A 22,583-nucleotide genomic window follows, 5' to 3' on the forward strand; every position below is an offset into this window, starting at 1 on the left:
CTACGTTAGTTAAAGGTGAAGTTAAGCCTGGCGACACAGCGGTAAAGAAGAACTCTGCCAACTTGTCAATAGTTTGGTGACGTGATGAATAGGCATTAAAAAGCTCACAAATTACCGGGTATTTGGGTGATATTTTCCTTGTTACTGTCCTGCCCCCAATGACTCCGGATATTACTTTCTAATAAGATTATGGCTTATTATGAACAGAGAAATGTTTGCACTGCAGAGCCGAGTTCACACAAGCATACTTTTGATCCATATCCTGTATGTGAGCGCAACAAAGAGCACACGGACCACTGTTAGACTAAAATCCTGAAGGCATAAAAATACGCCATTATGGCCCTTGTGCACAAATGGACAAAGCTGGTAACTGGGGTGAAATAATGGAAATTCTGAAAGAACGATTATTAAAAATAAATATTTATTTTCATTCATTGTGTAGCAGTTGTGGAGTTTCAGCTTTGGCCTTTTGCATCCAGTAAAGCTTTTTCTTCATACCTTCTCTCTGACTGGCGTCTTCTGTACACGTCATCTGAAACAAATCAGATCCTAAAATTAGAATTGAATACTATAGATATGGCAGCTGGAAATGTACTGATGCCATAGCTGAAATGGATGGCATAAATCACGAGGGTATGTACACAGGGGTGGGTAGAGGACAAGAGGAAAACAGCACCAAGAAAAGAAATGTAGTTTATGAAATGGTATTCTTGCTCACAAATTGTGGAAAAAAACAAAACATTTTCATCTTAAAGGGACTCTGCCAGCACAAAATGACTGTTCAAACCAAGCACAGGTGCTGGGTGCACCCTTGGTGTGACCAAACAGTTTTCTGCTCGGCCACACCAAGGGTGCACCGAGTGCCTGTGCTTGGGATAATCCCTTTAAGGATTCAAGATTTTTTTGTCTCCCTTGCATTATATCAGGCGTAATTTTGTGGCACATACAAGTAAATTATCATGTATAGTGCAAAAATTCTTAGACAAAAATACAAACTAAGACCTCATTCAAAGATCCGTTTGTTTTTCTATTGTGTACACAAAAGAACAGATCATTTTTCATGGGATACAATTTTCATCCATTTTTTAATCTATTTTTCTGGATTACAAGAAAAATTAAAATAATGATAGCAAAAAATCTATGCTTCTATCACCCATTAACTAGTAAAAAATTGGCAGCACTTGGATGACCTATCAGCGCTACCCGCGTTTGTCACTCATCTATTCGCTTCGATGAGCGAATTTGATACGAAAATCGAATTAAAAAATGAATGAGATTGTGAGTGATCGGTCTGAAAAACAATGGACACGTGAACATTATAATGAAAAAACGTGGATAGAACGCGATCATGAAACACGGACGTCTGAATGAGGCCTGAAGACTTAAGGAATCTGTAAGACAAGTTGGATTTTCAGAAATCCTGCCGGGATGACGAGGGTGCTTACAAAATGTTTCTTTGCCAATTCGAATATTGATCATAAACCATTCCATGGCTCCTCCGAGGACGAAGAAGAAAGGTAAGAATCGGTACATGCCGAATCTCTTCTTCCCTGGGACCATGTCCATCAGCGTTCTCAGCGTGCTTTTCTGCCTCATGGCTGCCGGTCTACAAGAGAAGGAACATGTCACATTAAGGCCATGTGCACACGTTCAGGATTTTTCGCGTTTTTTTCGCTATAAAAACGCGAAAAAACCGCTTACATATGCCTCCTATTATTTACAGGGTATTCCGCATTTTTTGTGCAAATGTTGCGATTTTTTCCACAAAAAAATCGCATCGTGGAAAAAAAAGCAACATGTTCATTAAAAATGCGGAATTGCGGGGATTCCGCACACCTAGGAGTGCATTGATCTGCTTACTTCCCGCACGGGGCTGTGCACACCATGCGGGAAGTAAGCAGATTATGTGCGGTTGGTACCCAGGGTGGAGGAGAGGAGACTCTCCTCCACGGACTGGGCACCATATAATTGGTAAAAAAAAAGAATTAAAATAAAAAATAGTCCTATACTCACCCTCTGATTGCCCCCGAAGTGTTCCCGCCTCTCCGGTGCATGCTCTCTCTTCGGTTCCTATAGATGGTGTGGTTCAGGACCTGTGATGACGTCACTGTCTTGTGATTGGTCGCGTGACCGCTCATGTGACTCACGCGACCAATCACAAGCCGCGACGTCATCACAGGTCCTGAACCACACCGGCATCTATAGGAACGGATGCCGCCGAGATCGTCTGGGTGAGTATAACCATTTTTTATTTTTTTTACTATTTTTAAACATTCTATCTTTTACCATAGATGCTGCATAGGCAGCATCTATAGTATAAAGTTGGTCACACTTGTCAAACAGTATGTTTGACAAGTGTGACCAACTTGTCAGTCAGTTTTCCAAGCGATGCTACAGATCGCTTGGAAAACTTTAGCATTCTGCAAGCTAATTACGCTTGCAGAATGCTAAAAAAACGCAAAAAAAAAACGGGAAAAAACTGCAAAAAAAAAATGCGGATTTCTTGCAGAAAATTTCCGGTTTTCTTCAGGAAATTTCTGCAAGAAATCCGGACGTGTGCACATACCCTTACACTTTCTAAAAGGCAAGACAAAACTGTCTGCGTTCAGGGACAAGTGACGGTGGTCAGCCACTGAGGCATTCCCAGCTCTACTGCGCAGTCGGATGGCTAGGGGTTCAATGTGAGGTGCTTCATTTAAGGAATTGGTGGTGGTGTCACTGGATGGACAGCCACCGATCACCATGCCAGCACTTGCATAGCAAAAAAGAGAATTGGGAGGTGCTCTTAGTGTAGATGAGAGCTGGTGTGGAATATACAGTGGGTACGGAAAGTATTCAGACCCTTTTACATTTTTCACTCTTTGTTTCATTGCAGCCGTTCGGTAAATTCAAAAAAGTTCATTTTTTTCTCATTAATGTACACTCTGCACCCTATCTTGACTGAAAAAAACAGAAATGTAGTAATTTTTGCAAATTTATTAAAAAAGAAAAACTGAAATATCACACGGTCATAAGTATTCAGACCCTTTGCTCAGTATTGAGTAGAAGCACCCATTTGGAACTAGTACAGCCAGGAGTCTTCTTGGGAATGATGCAACAAGTTTTTTACACCTGGATCTGGGGATCCTCTGCCATTCTTCCTTGCAGATGCTCTCCAGTTCCATCAGGTTGGATGGTGAACGTTGGTGGACAACCATTTTCAGGTCTCTCCAGAGATGCTCAATTATGTTTAGGTCAGGGCTCTGCTGACTGGCATTATCAATTCCTTGGATATATTTTTGTATCTCTTTCCTGTTTTATACAGTTCAACTACCTTTTCCCGTAGATCCGTTGACAATTTTTTTGCTTTCCCCGTGACTCACAATCCAGAAACGTCAGTGGCTGGATGAAAGATGCAAGAGTCTGTCTGGATCCCAGAAACTCACTCAGCTTTTATGCACACACTGATTACAAGAAAACAGGTCACAGGTGAGGATGTTACCTTTAGTAGACATTCAAATCCATTGGTGTCAACTTCTGTGCATGTTATCAGGCCACAATCACCAGGGTATGTGAACTTTTGATCAGGGTCATTTGGGTGTTTTGGGTTGTCATTATGAATTAAAAAGAGAAAACACAGTAGTTTGACAATAAATGGCTTCAACCAACCACTAACCATGAGTGTAGAAAAAGTTTTGGTGTTATCATTCATATTCTCTGAAAAAAAGGCCAAGAAAGCAAGAATTCTGCTGGGGTATGTAAACTTTTGAGCATAACTGTACATGCTCAGCAGTGACCAGTGCTGTGGGGTCGGAGCAGAGATGAATCTGTGCTGAACTTTATGCACATGCTCAGTAGTGACCAGTGCTGTGGAGTCGTAGTGGAGATGAATCTGTGCTGCACTTTATGTACATGCTCAGTAGAGAGCAGTGCTGTGGGGTCGTAGTGGAGATGAATCTGTGCTGCCCTTTATGTACATGCTCAGTAGAGAGCAGTGCTGTGGAGTCGTAGTGGAGATGAATCTATGCTGCACTTTATGTACATGCTCAGTAGTGACCAGTGCTGTGGAGTCGTAGTGGAGATGAATCTATGCTGCACTTTATGTACATGCTCAGTAGTGACCAGTGCTGTGGGGTCGGAGTGGAGATGAATCTATGCTGCACTTTATGTACATGCTCAGTAGAGAGCAGTGCTGTGGGGTCGTAGTGGAGATGAATCTGTGCTGCACTTTATGTACATGCTCAGTAGAGACCAGTGCTGTGGAGTCGTAGTGGAGATGAATCTATGCTGCACTTTATGTACATGCTCAGTAGAGAGCAGTGCTGTGGGGTCGTAGTGGAGATGAATCTGTGCTGCACTTTATGTACATGCTCAGTAGTGACCAGTGCTGTGGGGTCGGAGTGGAGATGAATCTGTGTTGCCCTTTATGTACATGCTCAGTAGAGAGCAGTGTTGTGGGGTCGTAGTGGAGATGAATCTGTGCTGCCCTTTATGTACATGCTTAGTAGTGACCAGTGCTGTGGAGTCGTAGTGGAGATGAATCTGTGCTGTACTCTATGTACATGCTTAGTAGTGACCAGTGCTGTGGAGTCGTAGTGGAGATGAATCTGTGCTGTACTCTATGTACATGCTCAGTAGTGACCAGTGCTGTGGAGTCGTAGTGGAGATGAATCTATGCTGCACTTTATGTACATGCTCAGTAGTGACCAGTGCTGTGGGGTCGGAGTGGAGATGAATCTGTGCTGCACTTTATGTACATGCTCAGTAGAGACCAGTGCTGTGGAGTCGTAGTGGAGATGAATCTATGCTGCACTTTATGTACATGCTCAGTAGTGACCAGTGCTGTGGGGTCGGAGTGGAGATGAATCTGTGTTGCCCTTTATGTACATGCTCAGTAGAGAGCAGTGTTGTGGGGTCGTAGTGGAGATGAATCTGTGCTGCACTTTATGTACATGCTCAGGAGTGACCAGTGCTGTGGGGTCGGAGTGGAGATGAATCTGTGTTGCCCTTTATGTACATGCTCAGTAGAGAGCAGTGTTGTGGGGTCGTAGTGGAGATGAATCTATGCTGCACTTTATGTACATGCTCAGTAGTGACCAGTGCTGTGGGGTCGGAGTGGAGATGAATCTGTGCTGCACTTTATGTACATGCTCAGTAGAGACCAGTGCTGTGGAGTCGTAGTGGAGATGAATCTATGCTGCACTTTATGTACATGCTCAGTAGTGACCAGTGCTGTGGAGTCGTAGTGGAGATGAATCTATGCTGCACTTTATGTACATGCTCAGTAGTGACCAGTGCTGTGGAGTCGTAGTGGAGATGAATCTATGCTGCACTTTATGTACATGCTCAGTAGTGACCAGTGCTGTGGAGTCATAGTGGAGATGAATCTGTGCAGCACATTATGTACATGCTCAGTAGTGACCAGTGCTGTGGAGTCGTAGTGGAGATGAATCTATGCTGCACTTTATGTACATGCTCAGTAGTGACCAGTGCTGTGGGGTCGGAGTGGAGATGAATCTGTGCTGCACTTTATGCACATGCTCAGTAGTGACCGGTAATGTGGGGTCGGAGGTTTCCCTTACAGACTCCACGCTGCCTGTGTGCCACAAAAAATATACTTCATCATGTGAACATTCCAGAGAGAAAAAACATTAGTCATTAAAGGTGTGTATGTAAAACCTAAAAGTGTGCCTGGTCAGGAATGGGGGAAATGGCTGGTCCTGAGGTTCTCTACCATTGATGACATAGGTTTTGTGACAGAATTACATGACTGCTTAACTAAAAATACATTTTGTTATTCAATTTCATTCAAGCATGTTACAGAATTTGCCTTCTGTGGTCTCCGTGTTGCACGGTCTGTTGCTGGCTGCAGACTCTGTCAGTGAGCTCCTCAGCTGGTTTATGGCCACCTCACAGCTGAATGTGATGGAAACAAAGAGCCTGTAAAAGCCTAATGGAGCAAAATGTGTAATGGACCCCTAATACTGGCAACCAAGAAAAACAACACAAGTGCAGCCTGAGACCCCGAGCAGGCAGTCACCGTCAGGGGACATAGCGGTGCGGCTGCCATGGCAGTGGTGTCAGGTCCCGTGTACTGTGGCGGGTCCCGTGTACTGTGGCGGGTCCCGTGTACTGTGGCGGGTCCCGTGTACTGTGGCGGGTCATGCACCGGACACTTCTACAGCCGCTGTCCATCACTACACTCCGCGTGCCGGCGCTGAGCAGTCCCCTCCTGGTGGTGGCGCTGTCTGCTCTTACCACAGTCACGTCCAGGCCGGTGTCGGTCCCCTCCTCCTATGTCCTCGTGCTGAAGGTCGGAGCCAGCATTACTGTTCCCTGGGAAACGGCGACACAAAGAACAAACACAAGCTAACCCGAGGAAACAACACGCATGCGTACTGCGCAGTGGAGTGAAGGTGTGAGCGGCCAGTCCTCATCACACAGACCGGTGTCGTGCGCCTCATAATGCCAGTCCAGGAGCCCGGTCACAGTGTATGCCAGCTACAGATGGCCCAGCATACTAGTGGGTGTGCGACCACTGATGCCCCATAACAGTACATGCCAGCTCCCAATGCCAACCTGTGGTACACATATTCACCTATAACAGTATATGCCAACCACTGACCCCCCCCCCCGATTACATGCCAACCACTGACCCCCTCCTGAATATATGCCAACCACTTCCCCCCCAGTATATGCCAATCACTGACCCACCCCTAGTAGATGCCAATCACTCACCCGAGTATATACCACTCACTGACTGCCCGAGTATATGCCAACCACTGACCCACCCCGAGTATATGCCAACCACTGACCCCTGAGTATATGCCAACCACTGACCCCCCCCCCGAGTATATGCCAACCACTGACCCCTGAGTATATGCCAACCACTGACCCCTGAGTATATGCCAACCACTGACCCCTGAGTATATGCCACTCACTGACCGCCCGAGTATATGCCAATCACTGACTCCAAATATATGCCAACCACTGAGCCCCCCGATTATATGCCAACCACTGACTCCACCGAGTATATGCCAATCACTGACCCCCCACAAGTATATGCCTATCACTGACTCCTCCGAGTGTATGCCAATCACTGACCCCTGAGTATATGCCAACCACTGACCCACCCCGAGTATATGCCAACCACTGACCCCTGAGTATATGCCAACCACTGACCCCCCCCGAGTATATGCCAACCACTGACCCCTGAGTATATGCCAACCACTGACCCCTGAGTATATGCCACTCACTGACCGCCCGAGTATATGCCAATCACTGACTCCAAATATATGCCAACCACTGAGCCCCCCGATTATATGCCAACCACTGACTCCACCGAGTATATGCCAATCACTGACCCCCCACAAGTATATGCCTATCACTGACTCCTCCGAGTGTATGCCAATCACTGACCCCTGAGTATATGCCAACCCCTGACACATTGATTATATGCCAACCCCTGACCCCTCCCCAAATATATGCCAACTACTGACCCCCCTTGAGTATATGCCAACCACTGACCCCTCCCCATATATATATATATGCCAATCACTGACCTGAGTATATGCCAACCACTGACCCCCTCCATGAGTATATGCCAACCATTGACCCCCCCGAATATATGCAAACTACTGAGCCCCCAAGTATATGCCAACCACTGACATCAAGTACAGTATATGCCACCACTGACCCCCCTGAGTATATGCCACCACTGACCCCCCCCCCGAGTATATGCCAACCACTAACCTTTTTCCCGAGTATATGCCAACCACTGACCCCTCCTCAAAAATATGCCAACCACTGACCCCTCCCCGAATATATGCCAACCACTGACCCCTCCCTGAATATATGCCAACCACTGGTCACAACTCAATACAAGTCTATAAGAGCCTCGTTCTGTCTCGTGGACTTGCACTTAGAGCTTGTGACGTAACATCTGACTTCCGGCCAGTCAGAAGCTGCACTCACAAGATGGCGCTGCGGGACCAGAGCGGCGTTGAGAAAAGGTGAAGATGCCGGAAGGTAAGTTACAAACCACAGCACGGTAGCTAATCTCCCTGGTCGTGAACAGCAGCGAAAAACTGATGAAAGATTGCAGCACAGGATAGTCCGGATGGCGGATAAGCAGCGTCAATCAAGTTCCAAGGAAATTGCGGCTCAGGGTCCATCAGTGTCAGTGTGAACTATCCGCCAACATCTGAAGGAAATGACACGCTCTGGACTAGCGAGGGGCATAGCAAGAACGGATCCAAGTATTCGACAACTTCTTTAACCACAGACATTAGATGCTTTCCAGAAGTTGGAGCTGGGCGTACACTCCTAAACATTGAAATTACATTATCAAGGAAGTCACAGGATGGACAGACATGTTAATTATTTGCAAATGATAAAAAAACGGAAATAGTTTTTCCAAAACATCTCGATTTATTCAGTATGGAGTATGAGCTCCACGTGCAGAAATCTCCTCACTTATAGCCTTGGCTGCTATCAGTGAGGCTATTCATGATTGTCTGAAAAATATTCTGCCATGCTAAATGCTTTTGGGGAAGTCATCAAGATCCGCTGCTGGCAGCTCCTTTGGAATTGGCATCCAATGATGACACAGATGTGCTCGATGGAAGAAGAGTTCAGAGACGCTGGTAGTACATTTAAAGTCACACATGCAGAACAGTAGCAAGATCAACATATGGTCTGGCGTTGTCATGGTTAAAAACACGGCTCCTTAGACACTTTGGAGAAACGACCATAGCACGGTTTGCACAAGCAAATCAATGTAACTCTGAGATGTGGGTGTACCTGGAACAAAGACTAGAGGGTTCTGGCTACCCTGCATTATGCCATCCCCCCAAACCATAATCCTTGGAGTAGGACCGGTGTGATGCTCCCTGGTGAAGGTCTCTTCACGGTGCTGCCCACGTGGGTCTCATCAGACTCAAAAAGCAGGAGAAGAGTAGTTATCTATTCAGTAAGTGAAATTAGGCGTCAAGTACCTATCCTAAGGCATCAAGCAGTGTCTACACAAACCATCAGAAGGCACTTGCACGACATTGGGCTACTAACCAGATGTTCAGGTGTTACATTGACCACACACAACTGATCTCAAAGGCCATCATGGTGCAGAGCAAGATGGCAATGGAGGTGTATTCTCTTTAACGATGACTACATCATTTCTCTTTAACAAACTGATACCAGAAGAATGGTCTGACGATCATATGGGCAACACCATGAAGAGCCCTTCATGAGAAAACATGAAAGTATTCCAGGAGCTGTATCTTAAACACAATGCCAGGCCTAAACGTGCTATCATGCAGGGCTGTGGAGTCGGTAAGACAAACCTCCGACTCAGACTCCTCAGTTTCCATGACACCGACTCAGACTCCACCAAAATGGGGTCCGACTCCGCGACTCCAACTCCACAGCCCTGCAGCATCTGTGGAGTTTTCTCCCCTCAATCACCGATGGAACGTCATTGGTTGGCAATTGAAAAAAGGAGCTGCCAGCCGCGGATCTTGGTGATTTCCCCAAGTGCATTCAGCGTGACAGAACATTTCTCAGACAGCTATTAATAACCTGAACTGATAGCAGCTTAGGGTATGTTTCCACGTTCAGGAAACGCTGCGTTTTTGACGCTGCGTTGAGCCACAGCGTCCAGATGTTACAGCATAGTGGAGGGGATTTAATGAAATCCCGTCTCCACAATGCAGTAAAAGACGCATGCGGCACACCCGAGAAAACGCACATGCGGCGCGTCTTAAGAACGCAGCATGTCCTTACAATGCTGAAACAACGCAAGGACAACGCAGGTGACCTGCCAGTGACCTCAGGTGCAGATTTGGTCAGGATTTTACCTGCATAAAATCCTGACCAAATCCTGAGGCAATCCTGAATGTGGACACATACCCTAAGGCTGTAAGTGGGGGGATTACTGCACGTGGTGCTCCTAACTCAATACAGAATTAAGATGGTTTGAAAATGTTGCTTTTAGTTTTCCATCAGTTGCATATTATTACCATCTACCAATCCTGTGATTTCCATAATTCCACAACTTTTCCTTCTTGATCTTGGATATCAATGCTGAGGAGGGTATAAATGCAACATTCACGTTAGGTGGTGGACACATCTGAACTTTTCTCCGTCTCACTGCTAAATCTTCAGTGCAACAGACAGACTGGAGCAGCAGGGCACACGTGCGACCAACCGCGGTATTACTCCTACGCTCGGGTCTTACATTCTGGCAATCATTGGGGCGCCCAGTGGTGACCAACATAGATCTAAATATTATTACAAGGGATTCAACAAACTGTTTGCGCACCAGAACGCAATCCGAACCCCACAGAAGTCAAGGGGGAACCAAACTTTGGTGCTGTAAAATGAACTTAGTAAGGGTTAGGGGGTTGCCAAAGAAAGCAGAGAGTCTCTCATTCTCCTTCCGGGAGAAGTCCATGATTGGAGTCCAGCACCGGACACGGTACAAACCCAAACTTTACAGTTCAGGTTCGCTCTTCTCCAGTGGATAGGTGATAATTTATGTAGACTAGATTGGCCCTTTAACAACTGCCGTCCTAAGCATGTCCACAAAATAGAAGTTAAAAAAAACAAACAACACATACAGAGGCTAAAAAACGGTAGAATAGAAAAATAAAATGTTTCACTGATTTAAAAGGGAGTGTTCCAAAATTAAATTAAAACATTAAGGCCATGTGCACACGTTGCGGTTTTCACTGCGGATCCGCAGCGTTTTTTATGCCGTTTTCCATGCGGTGTACAGTACCATGTTAACCTATGGAAAATAAAAACCGCTGTGCATATGCTGCGGAAAAAACGCGCGGAAACGCAGCAGTTTATTTTCCGCAGCATGTCAATTCTTTGTTTGGATTCCGCAGCGGTTTTACACCTGCTCCATATTAGAAAACCGCAGTAGAATTCGCACAAAAACCGCAGTAAATCCGCAATAAATCCGCAGGAAAAAGCAGTGTTTTTGCCCTGCGGATTTATCAAAATCAAAGCGGAAAAATCCGCACACCAGTCCGCAACGTGTGCACAAACCCTAAATAAAAGCTGATGCATTTCTTATCACTGGGTTGACAGCCACTGGCACTCAGAATCATCAAGAGACTGCGGATCTCCGAGTCCTCTGTAGGAATAGACAGCGGATCCCTGCGGTTCCATGGTGAAAATGGATTATTTAGAGAATTATTATCTCCACTAGATAGATAAAAGGAAGGTATTCAAAGTCCAACGTCATCATACATGTGTGAAATCCGCGCGGATGTGCAACTATGGGGAATAAACGTACATCACTCCAGTAAGATCATGGACCAGAGTCACGTGGCAAAGACATTTAATTTAAAACAATGGCGGTGCGAGGTACAGCCGATCCCACTATAACAATAAAAAACAATGTACCCAACACACCCGCCATCAATGAGCATCACTGACACTAAAAATCAAAAACACAACTGAAAAATAGGTAAAAAATGTTGCATTTCACAACTTTGACAACTTAATAAAAAAACAAAACACAACCAAATTAAGCATTTTTTTTTTTAAATGTTCTCATATCAAAACGCTCTTACAATGTACAGAAATGCAATAAAAACATTGGCCTCCAGTCTCTAAAAACATTAATTAATCCACAAAAGAAAATGATCTTGGTATGAAATGGAGAGGAAGGGTTAGACGTTCTCGATGTTGTACGCCTGGCGAATGTTTAAGGTGTCTCTGAGCATGAGATCGCGGAGGCGCCACAACGCGTTCGCCATGGTCGTGTGGGCCCCTTTACTCTTCAACCAATGAGAAGGCAGACGGCTCTCCTGTTCTTTGGATAAGTGGACATCTCGTCTCCGAGCTGAAAGGGAAAACAAGAGTTAGTAAGAATCAAGAGGTGACGTCTACGGAAGAACCTGGATTTTATACTCCACCCAATCCCACGGGTCACATCAACAGTTCGTGGGGCATTATAGACCAATAACTCACCCCTACTGAAACTCGTCTTAGTCACTAAGTGTATGTCATGATACGGACACTCATGTGGTCAATTTTCGCCAAGGGTCGGAGGGGGGGGGGGGGTTGTGTTGAAATATTATGCAATTATTCAGCCTCCTAAACAGAACAGATCTCCTTTGACATCTCACCTGACAATGTCTGGTCCCATTTGCTGATGCAATTCGATTCTGCAGTTAACCCTTCAATATATTTCAAGTAGGCTTCTGAGTGAAGTAACCTTTGAGTCCTGGGTGGGGGTGCGACAAATATTGGGGTTGTTGGCTGTTGCATGACAGGCTGGCTACTTTGAACCTGACCTGGGTAAGGTGGTGGTGCTTGCTGCCCTGGTTGGATTAGGAGACTCATCTACAAGTCAAGAAGAAAGGTTATTGTAGGTAACATTATATAAAAAAAATTCTTATGAAAGCAGTGTTCCCAGGATCACAACCTCCATACAATTCCGCACAATAGGTGATAAGTGCCCCACTAATCATGAGAAAAGGAGCTCCATGTTCCCCCATATCAATGGCGCAGCAGTGGAGCATGTTCTGTGCCGTTACTCGGCTATCTCCGTCCAGTCGGTGAATGTAGAGGTGGTCATGAACTCTACTGAGGACTCAGGGACCCCCATTCTCGAGAACGGTGGGTGTCCCAAGAGTGGATAGGTAATAGGTTTTGCTTCTGAAAACACCACTTTACTATCTCGGAAACCAAAGTCTGACTTTAGAGACGTGATCAGATCGTGCCGAGTTCTGATATCAAAGTCTCTACAGAAGGAATACAAGCGATGTATAAGGTCCGTAGGTGTGTGTATATATGTATGTATATGTATGTACAGTCATGGCCGAAAATGTTGTGAAATTATGCCCAATTTGCCTTTTTTTCCAGTTTTTTTGTGTGTGTTCCAATACACGTAAAGGAAATAAGCACGTGTAAAACAAAGCATAAGTAATTGCGATCATTTTCTAGAAGAAATACTTAATTTTCTGGAACAATTTAAGGGTGCTAACACTTTCGGCCATGACTGTATGTGTTTGTGTGTATGTATGTATGTATATGCATATATGTATTTACAGTGGGTACAGAAAGTATTCAGACCCCTTTACATTTTTCTCTCTTTCATTGCAGCCATTTGGTAAATTCAAAAAAGTTCATTTTTTTCTCATTAATGTACACTCTGCATCCCATCTTGACTGGAAAAAACTAATGTAGAATTTTTTGAAAATGTATTAAAAAAAAATAATAATTCAGACCCTTTGCTCAGTATTGAGTAGAAGCACATTTTGAGCTAGTACAGCCAGGAGTCTTCTTGGGAATTATGTAACAAGTTTTTCACACCTGGATTTGGGGATCCTCTGCCATTCTCCTCTGCCATTCTTCCTTGCATATCCTCTCCAGTTCCATCAGGTTGGATGGTGAACGTTGGTGGTTAGACATTTTCAGGTCTCTCCAGAGTTGCTCAATTGGGTTTAGGTCAGGGCTCTGGCTGGGCCAGTCAAGATTGGTCACATAGTTGTTCTAAAGCCACTCCTTTTGGAAGGTGAACCTTTGGCCAAGTCTGAAGTCCAGAGTACTCTGGAAAAGGTTTTCATCCAGGATATCGCTGTACTTGGCCGCATTCATGTTTCCTTCAATGACAACCAGTCGTCCTGTCCCTGTAGCTGAAAAACACCCCCATAGCATGATGCTGCCACCACCATGTTTCACTGTTGGGATTGTATTGGGCAGGTGATGAGCAGTGCCTGGTTTTCTTCACACATACAGCTTAGAATTATCACCAAAAAGGTCTATCTTTGTCTCATCAGACCAGAGAATCTCATTTCTCATAGTCTGGGAGTCCTTCATGTGTTTTTTTTTTTTAGCAAACTCTATGCGGGCTTTCATATGTCTTGCACCGAGGAGAGGCTTTCGTCGGGCCACTCTGCCGTAAAGGCCCGACTGTTGGGGGGCTGCAGTGATAGTTGACTTTGTGGAACTTTCTCCCATCTCCCCACTGCATCTCTGGAGCTCAGCCACAGTGATCTTGGGGTTCTTCTTTACCTCTGTCATCAAGGCTCTTCTCCCACGATTGCTCAGTTTGGCTGGACGGCCAGGTCTACGAGGGCTTCTGGTGGTCGCAAACTTCTTCCATTTAAGGATTATGGAGGCCACTGTGCTCTTAAAAACCTTGAGTACTGCAGAAATTCTGTTGTAACCTTGGACAGATCTGTGCCTTGCCACAATTCTGTCTCTGAGCTCCTTGGCCAGTTCCTTTGACCTCATGATTCTCATTTAGTGTAACATGTAGTGATGAGAGAATATACTCATTACTCGAGATCTCTCGAGCACGCTCGGGGGTCCTCCGAGTATTTTTTAGTGCTCGGAGATTCAGTTTTTCTTCCCGCAGCTGAATGATTTACAACTGTTAGCCAGCATAAGTACATGTGGGGATTCCCTAGCAACCAGGCAACCCCCACATGTACTTATGTTGGCTATCAGATGTAAATCATTCAGCTGCGGCAAGAAAAACTAAATCTCCGAGCACTAAAAAATACTCGGAGGACCCCTGAGCGTGCTCGAGAAATCTCGAGTAACGAGTATATTTGCTCATCACTAGTGACATGCACTGTGAGCTCTGAGGTCTTATATAGACAGGTGTGCGCCTTTCTAAATCAAGTCCTATCAGTTTAATTAAACACAGCTGGACTCCAATGAAGAAGTAGAACCAATTCAAGGAGGATCACAAGGAAATGGACAGCATGTGACTTAAATATGAGTGTCTGAGCAAAGGGTCTGAATACTTATGACCATGTGATATTTTGGTTTTAATTTTTTTTTTTATAAATTTGCAAAATTTCTACATTTCTATTTTTTCAGTCAAGATGGGGTGCAGAGTGTACATTAATGAGAAAAAATGAACTTCTTTGAATTTACCAAATGGCTGCAATGAAACAGAGTGAAAAATTTAAGGGGGTCTGAATACTTTCCGTACTCACTGAATATGTGTGTGTATATGTGTGTGTATGTATGTATGTATATCTGTTTATGTATGTATATTTATGTATATTATCATTATTATTATTATTTATATAGCACCATTAATTCCATGGTGCTGTACATGAGAAAGGGGTTACGTCAGAGGTGTCAAACTGCATTCCTCGAGGGCCGCCAACAGGTCGTGTTTTCAGGATTTCCTTAGCATTCCACAAGGTGCTGGAATCATTCTGTGCAGGTGATTAAATTATCACCTGTGCAATACAGGGAAATCCTGAAAACATGACCTGTTAGCGGCCCTCGAGGAATGCAGTTTGACACCTCTGGGTTACGTACAGAGTTATAGATATCGTTTACAGTAAACAAATTTACAGTGACACACTGGTACAGAGGGGAGAGGACCCTGTCCTTGCGGACTTACATTCTATGGGATATGTGTTTGTATGTATGTATATGGGGGTGTATGTATATGTGTATGTATGTGTGTGTGTGTGTGTGTGTGTGTGTGTGTGTGTGTGTGTGTGTGTGTGTGCGCTTTATCCAACCAGGGATCTGATCTGATTCATGATAAGGTACTGGTGAAACAAATTATTACAGCTCACCATATAACGTGTCTGATAGGAGAACATGCCACCAATACTTCTATCTATCGGAGCCATCCTGGGTAAGGCGGCCACATATTAGATCAGTTATGATGGGAATGGAGACCGCGGTATAAGCCAGCTGACAGCAGGAATATGGGTCACCTTATCAGCTATTTTCTATCACGCTCAGTTGTCAGCAATTTAGGTAGAAAACATGGTGGACATATCACTATCAGTTTTGTACTGTTCTAGCTCCTCCAGATGTAATGATTATTAGGACATAGACTAAACTGTTCCTACAAAGTTGAAAGCTACAATTATCTAAACTATCTGGAACTAATGAGCTGAGACCGACACCTGAAATACAGCCTCATTATCCCTCCTCCATCAGATGTTACAGCGGGCACATTGCAGTCAGGCGGGTAACGATCTCTGGGCACTTACCAAACCCAGACTACTCCATCAGAAGCCAGCTAGAGACGTGTGATCTGTCACTGCCCAGAACATGCTTCCTCCAGAGTCCAATGGTGACAGCTTTACACCACTCCATCCGACGCTCGGCATTGTGCTTGGTGATGTGAGGCTGCATGCAGCTGCTCGGTCATGAAGCTTTTTAACAATGGCACATCCTGATACCAGACTTACCTGCTGATTGTAAGGGTTATTTCCAGCTGCCGGCGATCCTACCATGGAAGATACACCTTGTGCCAGGACTCCTGTGTTTGGAATGAATATACAGAGGATTAATTAACCCTATAGTTATGAGGTCCAATATAATTATGCTTTGAATGCCTTAAATGGAATCCGCTAAGGCGACCTATCCCCTAAAGCAGCTTGTATGGACATCTAGCTCATTGAAAGATAATGTCATCCATAGGTTTACTGATGAAATCTGTTGATTTATGTTATAAATCTCTTTTATAATCCATATGTTAATAAGGTTTAAGTGCTCTAGGTGTGTCAAAGCACTTCCTGAGCCTCTGCCTCACAGGCTCTGCTCCCAGCCCATCCCGACAGCTCACTGGCTATAGTCAGGCTACTGAGCTGTCAGTCAAGCAGAGGACGGTGGGGCTGGCTGGTGAATACAGCCTGGGAAGCAGAGGCTTGGTAAGAGCTCTGACCACACCCAGAGCACTTAAGGCTATATGAATTTAAACAGCAATTTTTTAGTTAGAACCCAACAGATTCCATCAGTAAAGATGTGGATGAGATTATCAGAGTGGAACATGACCATATGAAACTTTGGGGGGCTGGATCGTTCTGAAAGATTCCCTTTAAAAAAAAAAAAAAAAAAAAAGAGAGCTACTCCTGTGCTCCATTATAAGGTTTCATGCTGGATGGGGAACTGTTTGACTGTAGCTGTGCCCCTCACCAACCAGCTCCCACAGAGCAGCTAAAGGAGCGCTCACATAGCACGATGCTTGGGAAACGAGCAATCCTAGTGACACTCATTCCCAGGCTCATTCCCAGATCATCTTGCAGTGTAAAAAGGCTGCCGATCACTCAATGAATGAGCAAAATGCTTGTTCGTCAGGTGAAATGATCTTTTGGCTTGGATCAAAGACCATCAATAACAATGGCAGTCTATCTACACTGATCTATTACCCATTTTTGCTAATCTAAAGTTTGCTCATCCTGTGTAAACAGCCATTAAATGACCGCCACATCGGCAAACATGCTGCTGAATTGCATCTTTTAAAGCAACTGGTTGACTTAAGATAAAGGTGACATCCAAAAAAATTTGTTTCAACGAATGAAAAAATGTAAAATATTAATCTTTTAATGTAAAAAAACCCCACCTTTTTATTGGAATAAAATATGAAAAATGTAAAAAGTTCTGATATTTTCCACCTTTAAACACTAGGGGGAGCAGCTGCTGAAATTTGCCATGAAAACCTAGTGTACTGCTCGCATTACGAGTCGCATAATGACGCGCAGAGCACATCACGCGCCGGGGTAAGACGCGCAGAGCACATCACAAGCCGGGGTAAGACGCGCAGAGCACATCACTCGCCGGGTTAAGACGCGCAGAGCACATCACACGCCGTGGTAAGAGGCGCAGAGCACATCACGCTGTGGTAAGAGGCGCAGAGCACATCACGCACTGGGGTAAGACGCGCAGAGCACATCACAAGCCGGGGTAAGACGCGCAGAGCACATCACTCGCCGGGTTAAGACGCGCAGAGCACATCACACGCCGTGGTAAGAGGCGCAGAGCACATCACACGCTGTGGTAAGAGGCGCAGAGCACATCACGCGCCGGGGTAAGACGCGCAGAGCACATCACGCGCCGGGGTAAGACGCGCAGAGCACATCACGCGCCGGGGTAAGACGCGCAGAGCACATCACGCGCCGGGGTAAGAGGTGCAGAGCACATCACGCGCCGGGGTAAGAGGCGCAGAGCACATCACGCGCCGGGATAAGAGGCGCAGAGCACATCACACGCAGGGGTAAGAGGCGCAGAGCACATCACACGCAGGGGTAAGAGGCGCAGAGCACATCACACGCAGGGGTAAGAGGCGCAGAGCACATCACACGCAGGGGTAAGAGGCGCAGAGCACATCACGCACCGGGGTAAGACACGCAGAGCACATCACGCGCCGGGGTAAGACACGCAGAGCACATCACGCGCCGGGGTAAGAGGCGCAGAGCACATCACGCGCTGGGGTAAGAGGTGCAGAGCACATCACGCGCCAGGGTAAGAGGCGCAGAGCAGATCACACGCCCGGGTAAGACGCACAGAGCACATCACACGCAGGGGTAAGACGCACAGAGCACATCATGCACCGGGGTAAGACGCGCAGAGCACATCACGCGCCGGGGTAAGATACGCAGAGTATATCACACAACAGGGTAAGATATACAGAGCGTATCAAACGCAAGGTAAGATACGCAGTGTATCGAGCACAACTCTGTGGGCTGTATCACACATTATGGGTTCACATACGTGCTTTGCAGGCTGTATCACACACGATGGGCATTGGCTATGTGGCTCTGAGGGTTGTATCACACATGATGGGCATTAGATATGCCTCCTGCAGATCTCTAACACAGGGACATCAGAATGAGGCCGACACGGACATATCACTGTACAACAGTTCGAGGATTACACTGCGGTGCTCTGAATACTGCAGACTAACAGTGGCCATCAGCGCAGGTCAGCAGCCTGACATTGTAATATTACTGTCAGGCTACGGAGCTGTTCTCACCGCTGGAAGACGTCACCTCTGTAGTCCTGGTCTCACCGCTGGAAGACGTCACCTCTGTAGTCTTGGTCTCACCGCTGAGGGCAGTGCTGCGCAGTGACGTCTTCTAGCTGTGAGAACACCACCGTAGCCCAACAGTAGTACAATGTCAGACTCCTGTGGGGCTCAGCTCCCCACTCCACGCATCCCGGAAACCTCATGTCACCACTTGTGCTGAACACTGAGCGCAGCCAGGGGGAAGCTGTAGCTCAGAGCACCGCTCTACACTACCAACAGGACAGGCCAGATCACAGCTGGAGGCAGCCACACTGTATGAGATTGACAGTAATGCGTTTTTTTAACGCACTCATCCGCATGCCTGCGCATATTTGACTGATTTTTGATGCTTCCAAAAATGCAACAGGTTGCGTTCGCCGCAAACCACGAAAAAACGCATGTGTACGCAAAAGCATGCAAACGTATGTCCATGCGTACACCATGTTAAAGATAGGTACGCATGCCACAAATGTGAAACCAGCCTAATTGTGGTGTTTCATCGGTCATAAAATAATCCTCCAGGCTTTTTTTTCTGCTTTTAGGGTATGTGCACTTTTGAACACTGTGTTGTATGTCGGACTTGTGATTTATCGCCTTAGGGCTTGGAGATTTCCTTATCTACAGTTGTGCTCAAAAGTTTACATACCCCCGCAGAATTTTTTCTTTCTTGGCCTTTTTTCAGAGAATATGAATGATAACACAAAAACTTTTTCCCCACTCATGGTTAGTGGTTGGTTGAAGCCATTTATTGTCAAACTACTGTGTTTTCTCTTTTTTAAATCACAATGACAACCCAAAACCTCCAAATGACCATGATCAAAAGTTCACATACCCTGGTGATTGTGGCCTGATAACATGCACAGAAGTTGACACAAATGGGTTTGAATGGCTACTAAAGGTAACATCCTCACCTGTGACCTGTTTGAAATCAGTGTGTGTGCATAAAAGCTGAGTGAGTTTCTGGGATACAGACAGACTCTTGCATCTTTCATCCAGCCACTGACGTTTCTGGATTGTGAGTCATGGGGAAAGCAAAAGAATTGTCAACGGATCTACGGGAAAAGGTAGCTGAACTGTATAAAACAGGAAAGGGATACAACAAGATATCCAAGAATTGATAATGCCAGTCAGCAGCTTTCAAACTGTGATTATCAAATGGAAAATTGGGGGCTCAGTAAAAACAAAACCACGGTCAGGTAGACCAACAAAAACGTCGTCCACAACTGCCAGGACAATTGTTCAGGATGCAAAGAAAAACCCACAAATAACATCAGCTGAACTGGATACTGGACTCTCTGAAAACTAGCGGTGTGGCTGTTGCAAGATGCACAATAAGGAGGCACTTGAAGAAAAATGGGCTGCATGGTCGAGTCACCAGAAGAAAGCCATTACTGCGCAAATGCCACAAAGTATCTCCCCTACAACACGCAAAACAGCACAGAGACAAGCTTCAAAACTTCTGGAAGAAAGTAATTTGGAGTGATGAGACCAAAATTGAACATTTTAGCCACAACCATAAATGTTAGATTTGGAGAGAGGTCAACGAGGCCTATGATGAAAGGAACACCATTCCTACTGTAAAGCACAGAGGTGGATCACTGATGTTTTGTGGATGTGTGAGCTAAAAAGGCACAGGAAACTTGGTAAAAATTGAAGGAAAGATGAATGCAGCACATTATCAGCAAATACTGGAGGCAAATTTGCACTCATCAGCCCGGAAGCTGCGCATGGGACGTACTTGGACGTTCCAACATGACAACAATCCAAAACAGAAGGCCAAGTTGACCTGTCATTGGCTACCGCAGAACAAACTGAAGGTTCTGGAGTGGCCATCTCAGTCTCTAGACCTCAATATCATTGAGCCACTCTGGGGAGATCTCAAGCGTGTAGTTCATGCTAGACAGCCTAGGAATTTACAGGAACTGGAAGATTTTTGCCAAGAAGAGTGGGCAGCTTTACCATCTGAGAAAATAAAGAACCTCATCCACAACTACCACAAAAGACTTCAAGCTGCCATTGATGTTAGAGGGGGCAATACACGGTATTAAGAAATGGGGTACGTAAACTTTTGATCAGGGTCATTTGGATGTTTTGGGTTGTTGTTATGATTAAAAAAGAGAAAACACAGTAGTTTGACAATAAATGACTTCACCCAACCACTAACCACGAGTGGAGAAAACATTTTGGTGCTATCATTCATATTCTCTGAAAAAAGGCCAAGAAAGCAAAAATTCTGCCGGGGTATGTAAACTTGTGAGCACAACTGTATAAGCTTTGGGATCCAGTAAAGCCAACACACGTCTAAGCTTAGGGGAGCCTTATAGAAGTCTATCTGGGGGCACCACAACCCTTTAGTTGATTTTTTTTTAGATTGGGCTACAAGAAAACTGGCGACAGACCTTTCTCCATCAAAGACTACGACTAAAAATCAACCATGAAATCCTCCATTCATGAGTGCAGAGCTCGCACGACTAGATTCAAAAGGTTCAAAGCGGTTTACAAAAAAAGTAGCAACTTTACTCTTTACCCCAGTGTTTCCCGTGAATCCTGGGACTCCTTCATTTCTGGTCAGGAGTTCCCCAAAACATGTGACAAGGCCGATGATTCTCTTACAAATGAGGAGACAGACTGATTTCCGATGATTCTCAAAGAAGTAAATGTATCGGAGCCAAATGTTTACCCTGGATAATTACTGAACAATGTGTTACCCGCCGGACACCAAGCTTCCCTGGGGCGAGAAGGCATTGGATGTTCTCCAGCGGTTGAAATATTTTTCTATATGGTTCTACATAATCAAACTAAATCCATTTCTGATGACTTAGCACCTAGTACTACAATCTATGTATTCTGCCCATGACCGTCTCATTCCTGTTCTTATTCTGATGACCAATATGAAAACTAAACAGTCACAGTGAATCTATCGTCCCCAAAATCCATACTAAATTAAGGATCCCCCGCCTGAGAAATGTACTCTTCATTGAAGTGAGGGGGCTTTGGAGCACCCTGTGTGTGGCCGAAAGCTTAGTGCACCATTAAGCCCCCTCAATTTGTATTTTGGGGTCCTCTGCTTCTGATTGACAGAATCACATCTAGGTGAATATGCATTCTGGGGGTGACAGACTCCCTTTACTACAGAAGTGTATAATGATGTAAACCAAAGTTTCTCCACCTATGGAACATGGCGTTAAAAGAGGTTACATGGGGTTGTCAGAGGGGGAGAGGTCACTGTCTTTTCGGCCAGTCTCACTTACACCTGTGCAACACAGATGTGCGCTTGCACTGCAATACCTGGTCTGACTTTGGTTTACATCGACTTACACTTCAAAAATCCATACAATTTTGGGAAGTAGAAAATGAGGTTTTCTTCTAAAAGTCAAGATCGAATTAACAGGAGTTTGTTGGCTCCAAAATGAAAACTTAAGTAGCCGTGTAGGCAGGGCTGTGGAGTCAGAGTCGTGGAGTCAGAGTCGTTAAGTCAGAGTCGGAGATGGTGCCATGAAAATTGAGGAGTTGGAGGTTTGGCTTACTGACTCCACATCCCTGGTATGAGGGAGTCGGAGTCGTGGAGTCGGTGTCATGGAAATTGAGGCGTTGGAGTCGGAGGTTTGGCTTATCGACTCCACATCCCTGGTATGAGGGAGTCGGAGTCGTGGAATCGGCGTCATGGAAATTGAGGAGTTGGGAGTCGGAGGTTTGGCTTACCGACTCCACAGCCCTGCGTGTAGGTACAGTCTACTCATGGAGACTTTTTATGGATTTTGAGAACCGTCTGGAGTAGACATCCTAAGTGATTTCGAGTACATTTGGTGGTCTG

General features: G+C 45.3%; 2 protein-coding genes across 8 annotated transcripts in view; both read right to left on the reverse strand.

The window, feature by feature from the left end:
- Positions 1-404: 404 nt before the first annotated feature.
- Positions 405-6,393, reverse strand: UQCC5 (ubiquinol-cytochrome c reductase complex assembly factor 5). The gene is made up of 3 exons (XM_077278459.1): positions 6,238-6,393; positions 1,446-1,606; positions 405-532 (listed from the first exon to the last, which is right to left on the reverse strand). The coding sequence occupies exons 2-3, from the start codon at positions 1,594-1,596 to the stop codon at positions 456-458; spliced, it is 228 nt and encodes a 75-aa protein (XP_077134574.1). The 5' UTR covers positions 1,597-1,606; positions 6,238-6,393; the 3' UTR covers positions 405-455.
- Positions 6,394-11,309: 4,916 nt separating this feature from the next.
- The window catches only part of PBRM1 (polybromo 1), an 85,829-nt gene continuing 74,555 nt past the window's right edge, over positions 11,310-22,583 (reverse strand). For all 7 annotated transcript variants that reach the window (XM_077278154.1, XM_077278152.1, XM_077278149.1 and 4 more), the window contains 3 exons: positions 16,173-16,243; positions 12,120-12,336; positions 11,310-11,833 (listed from right to left, as the gene is read on the reverse strand). In XM_077278154.1, coding sequence (XP_077134269.1) covers positions 11,661-11,833; positions 12,120-12,336; positions 16,173-16,243 — 461 coding nt within the window. In that variant the 3' untranslated portion in view covers positions 11,310-11,660. The remainder of the gene's footprint in view (positions 11,834-12,119; positions 12,337-16,172; positions 16,244-22,583) is intronic.

The sequence above is a fragment of the Ranitomeya variabilis genome, chromosome 8 (genome assembly GCF_051348905.1).
Source record: "Ranitomeya variabilis isolate aRanVar5 chromosome 8, aRanVar5.hap1, whole genome shotgun sequence".
NCBI classification, from domain to species: domain Eukaryota; kingdom Metazoa; phylum Chordata; class Amphibia; order Anura; family Dendrobatidae; genus Ranitomeya; species Ranitomeya variabilis.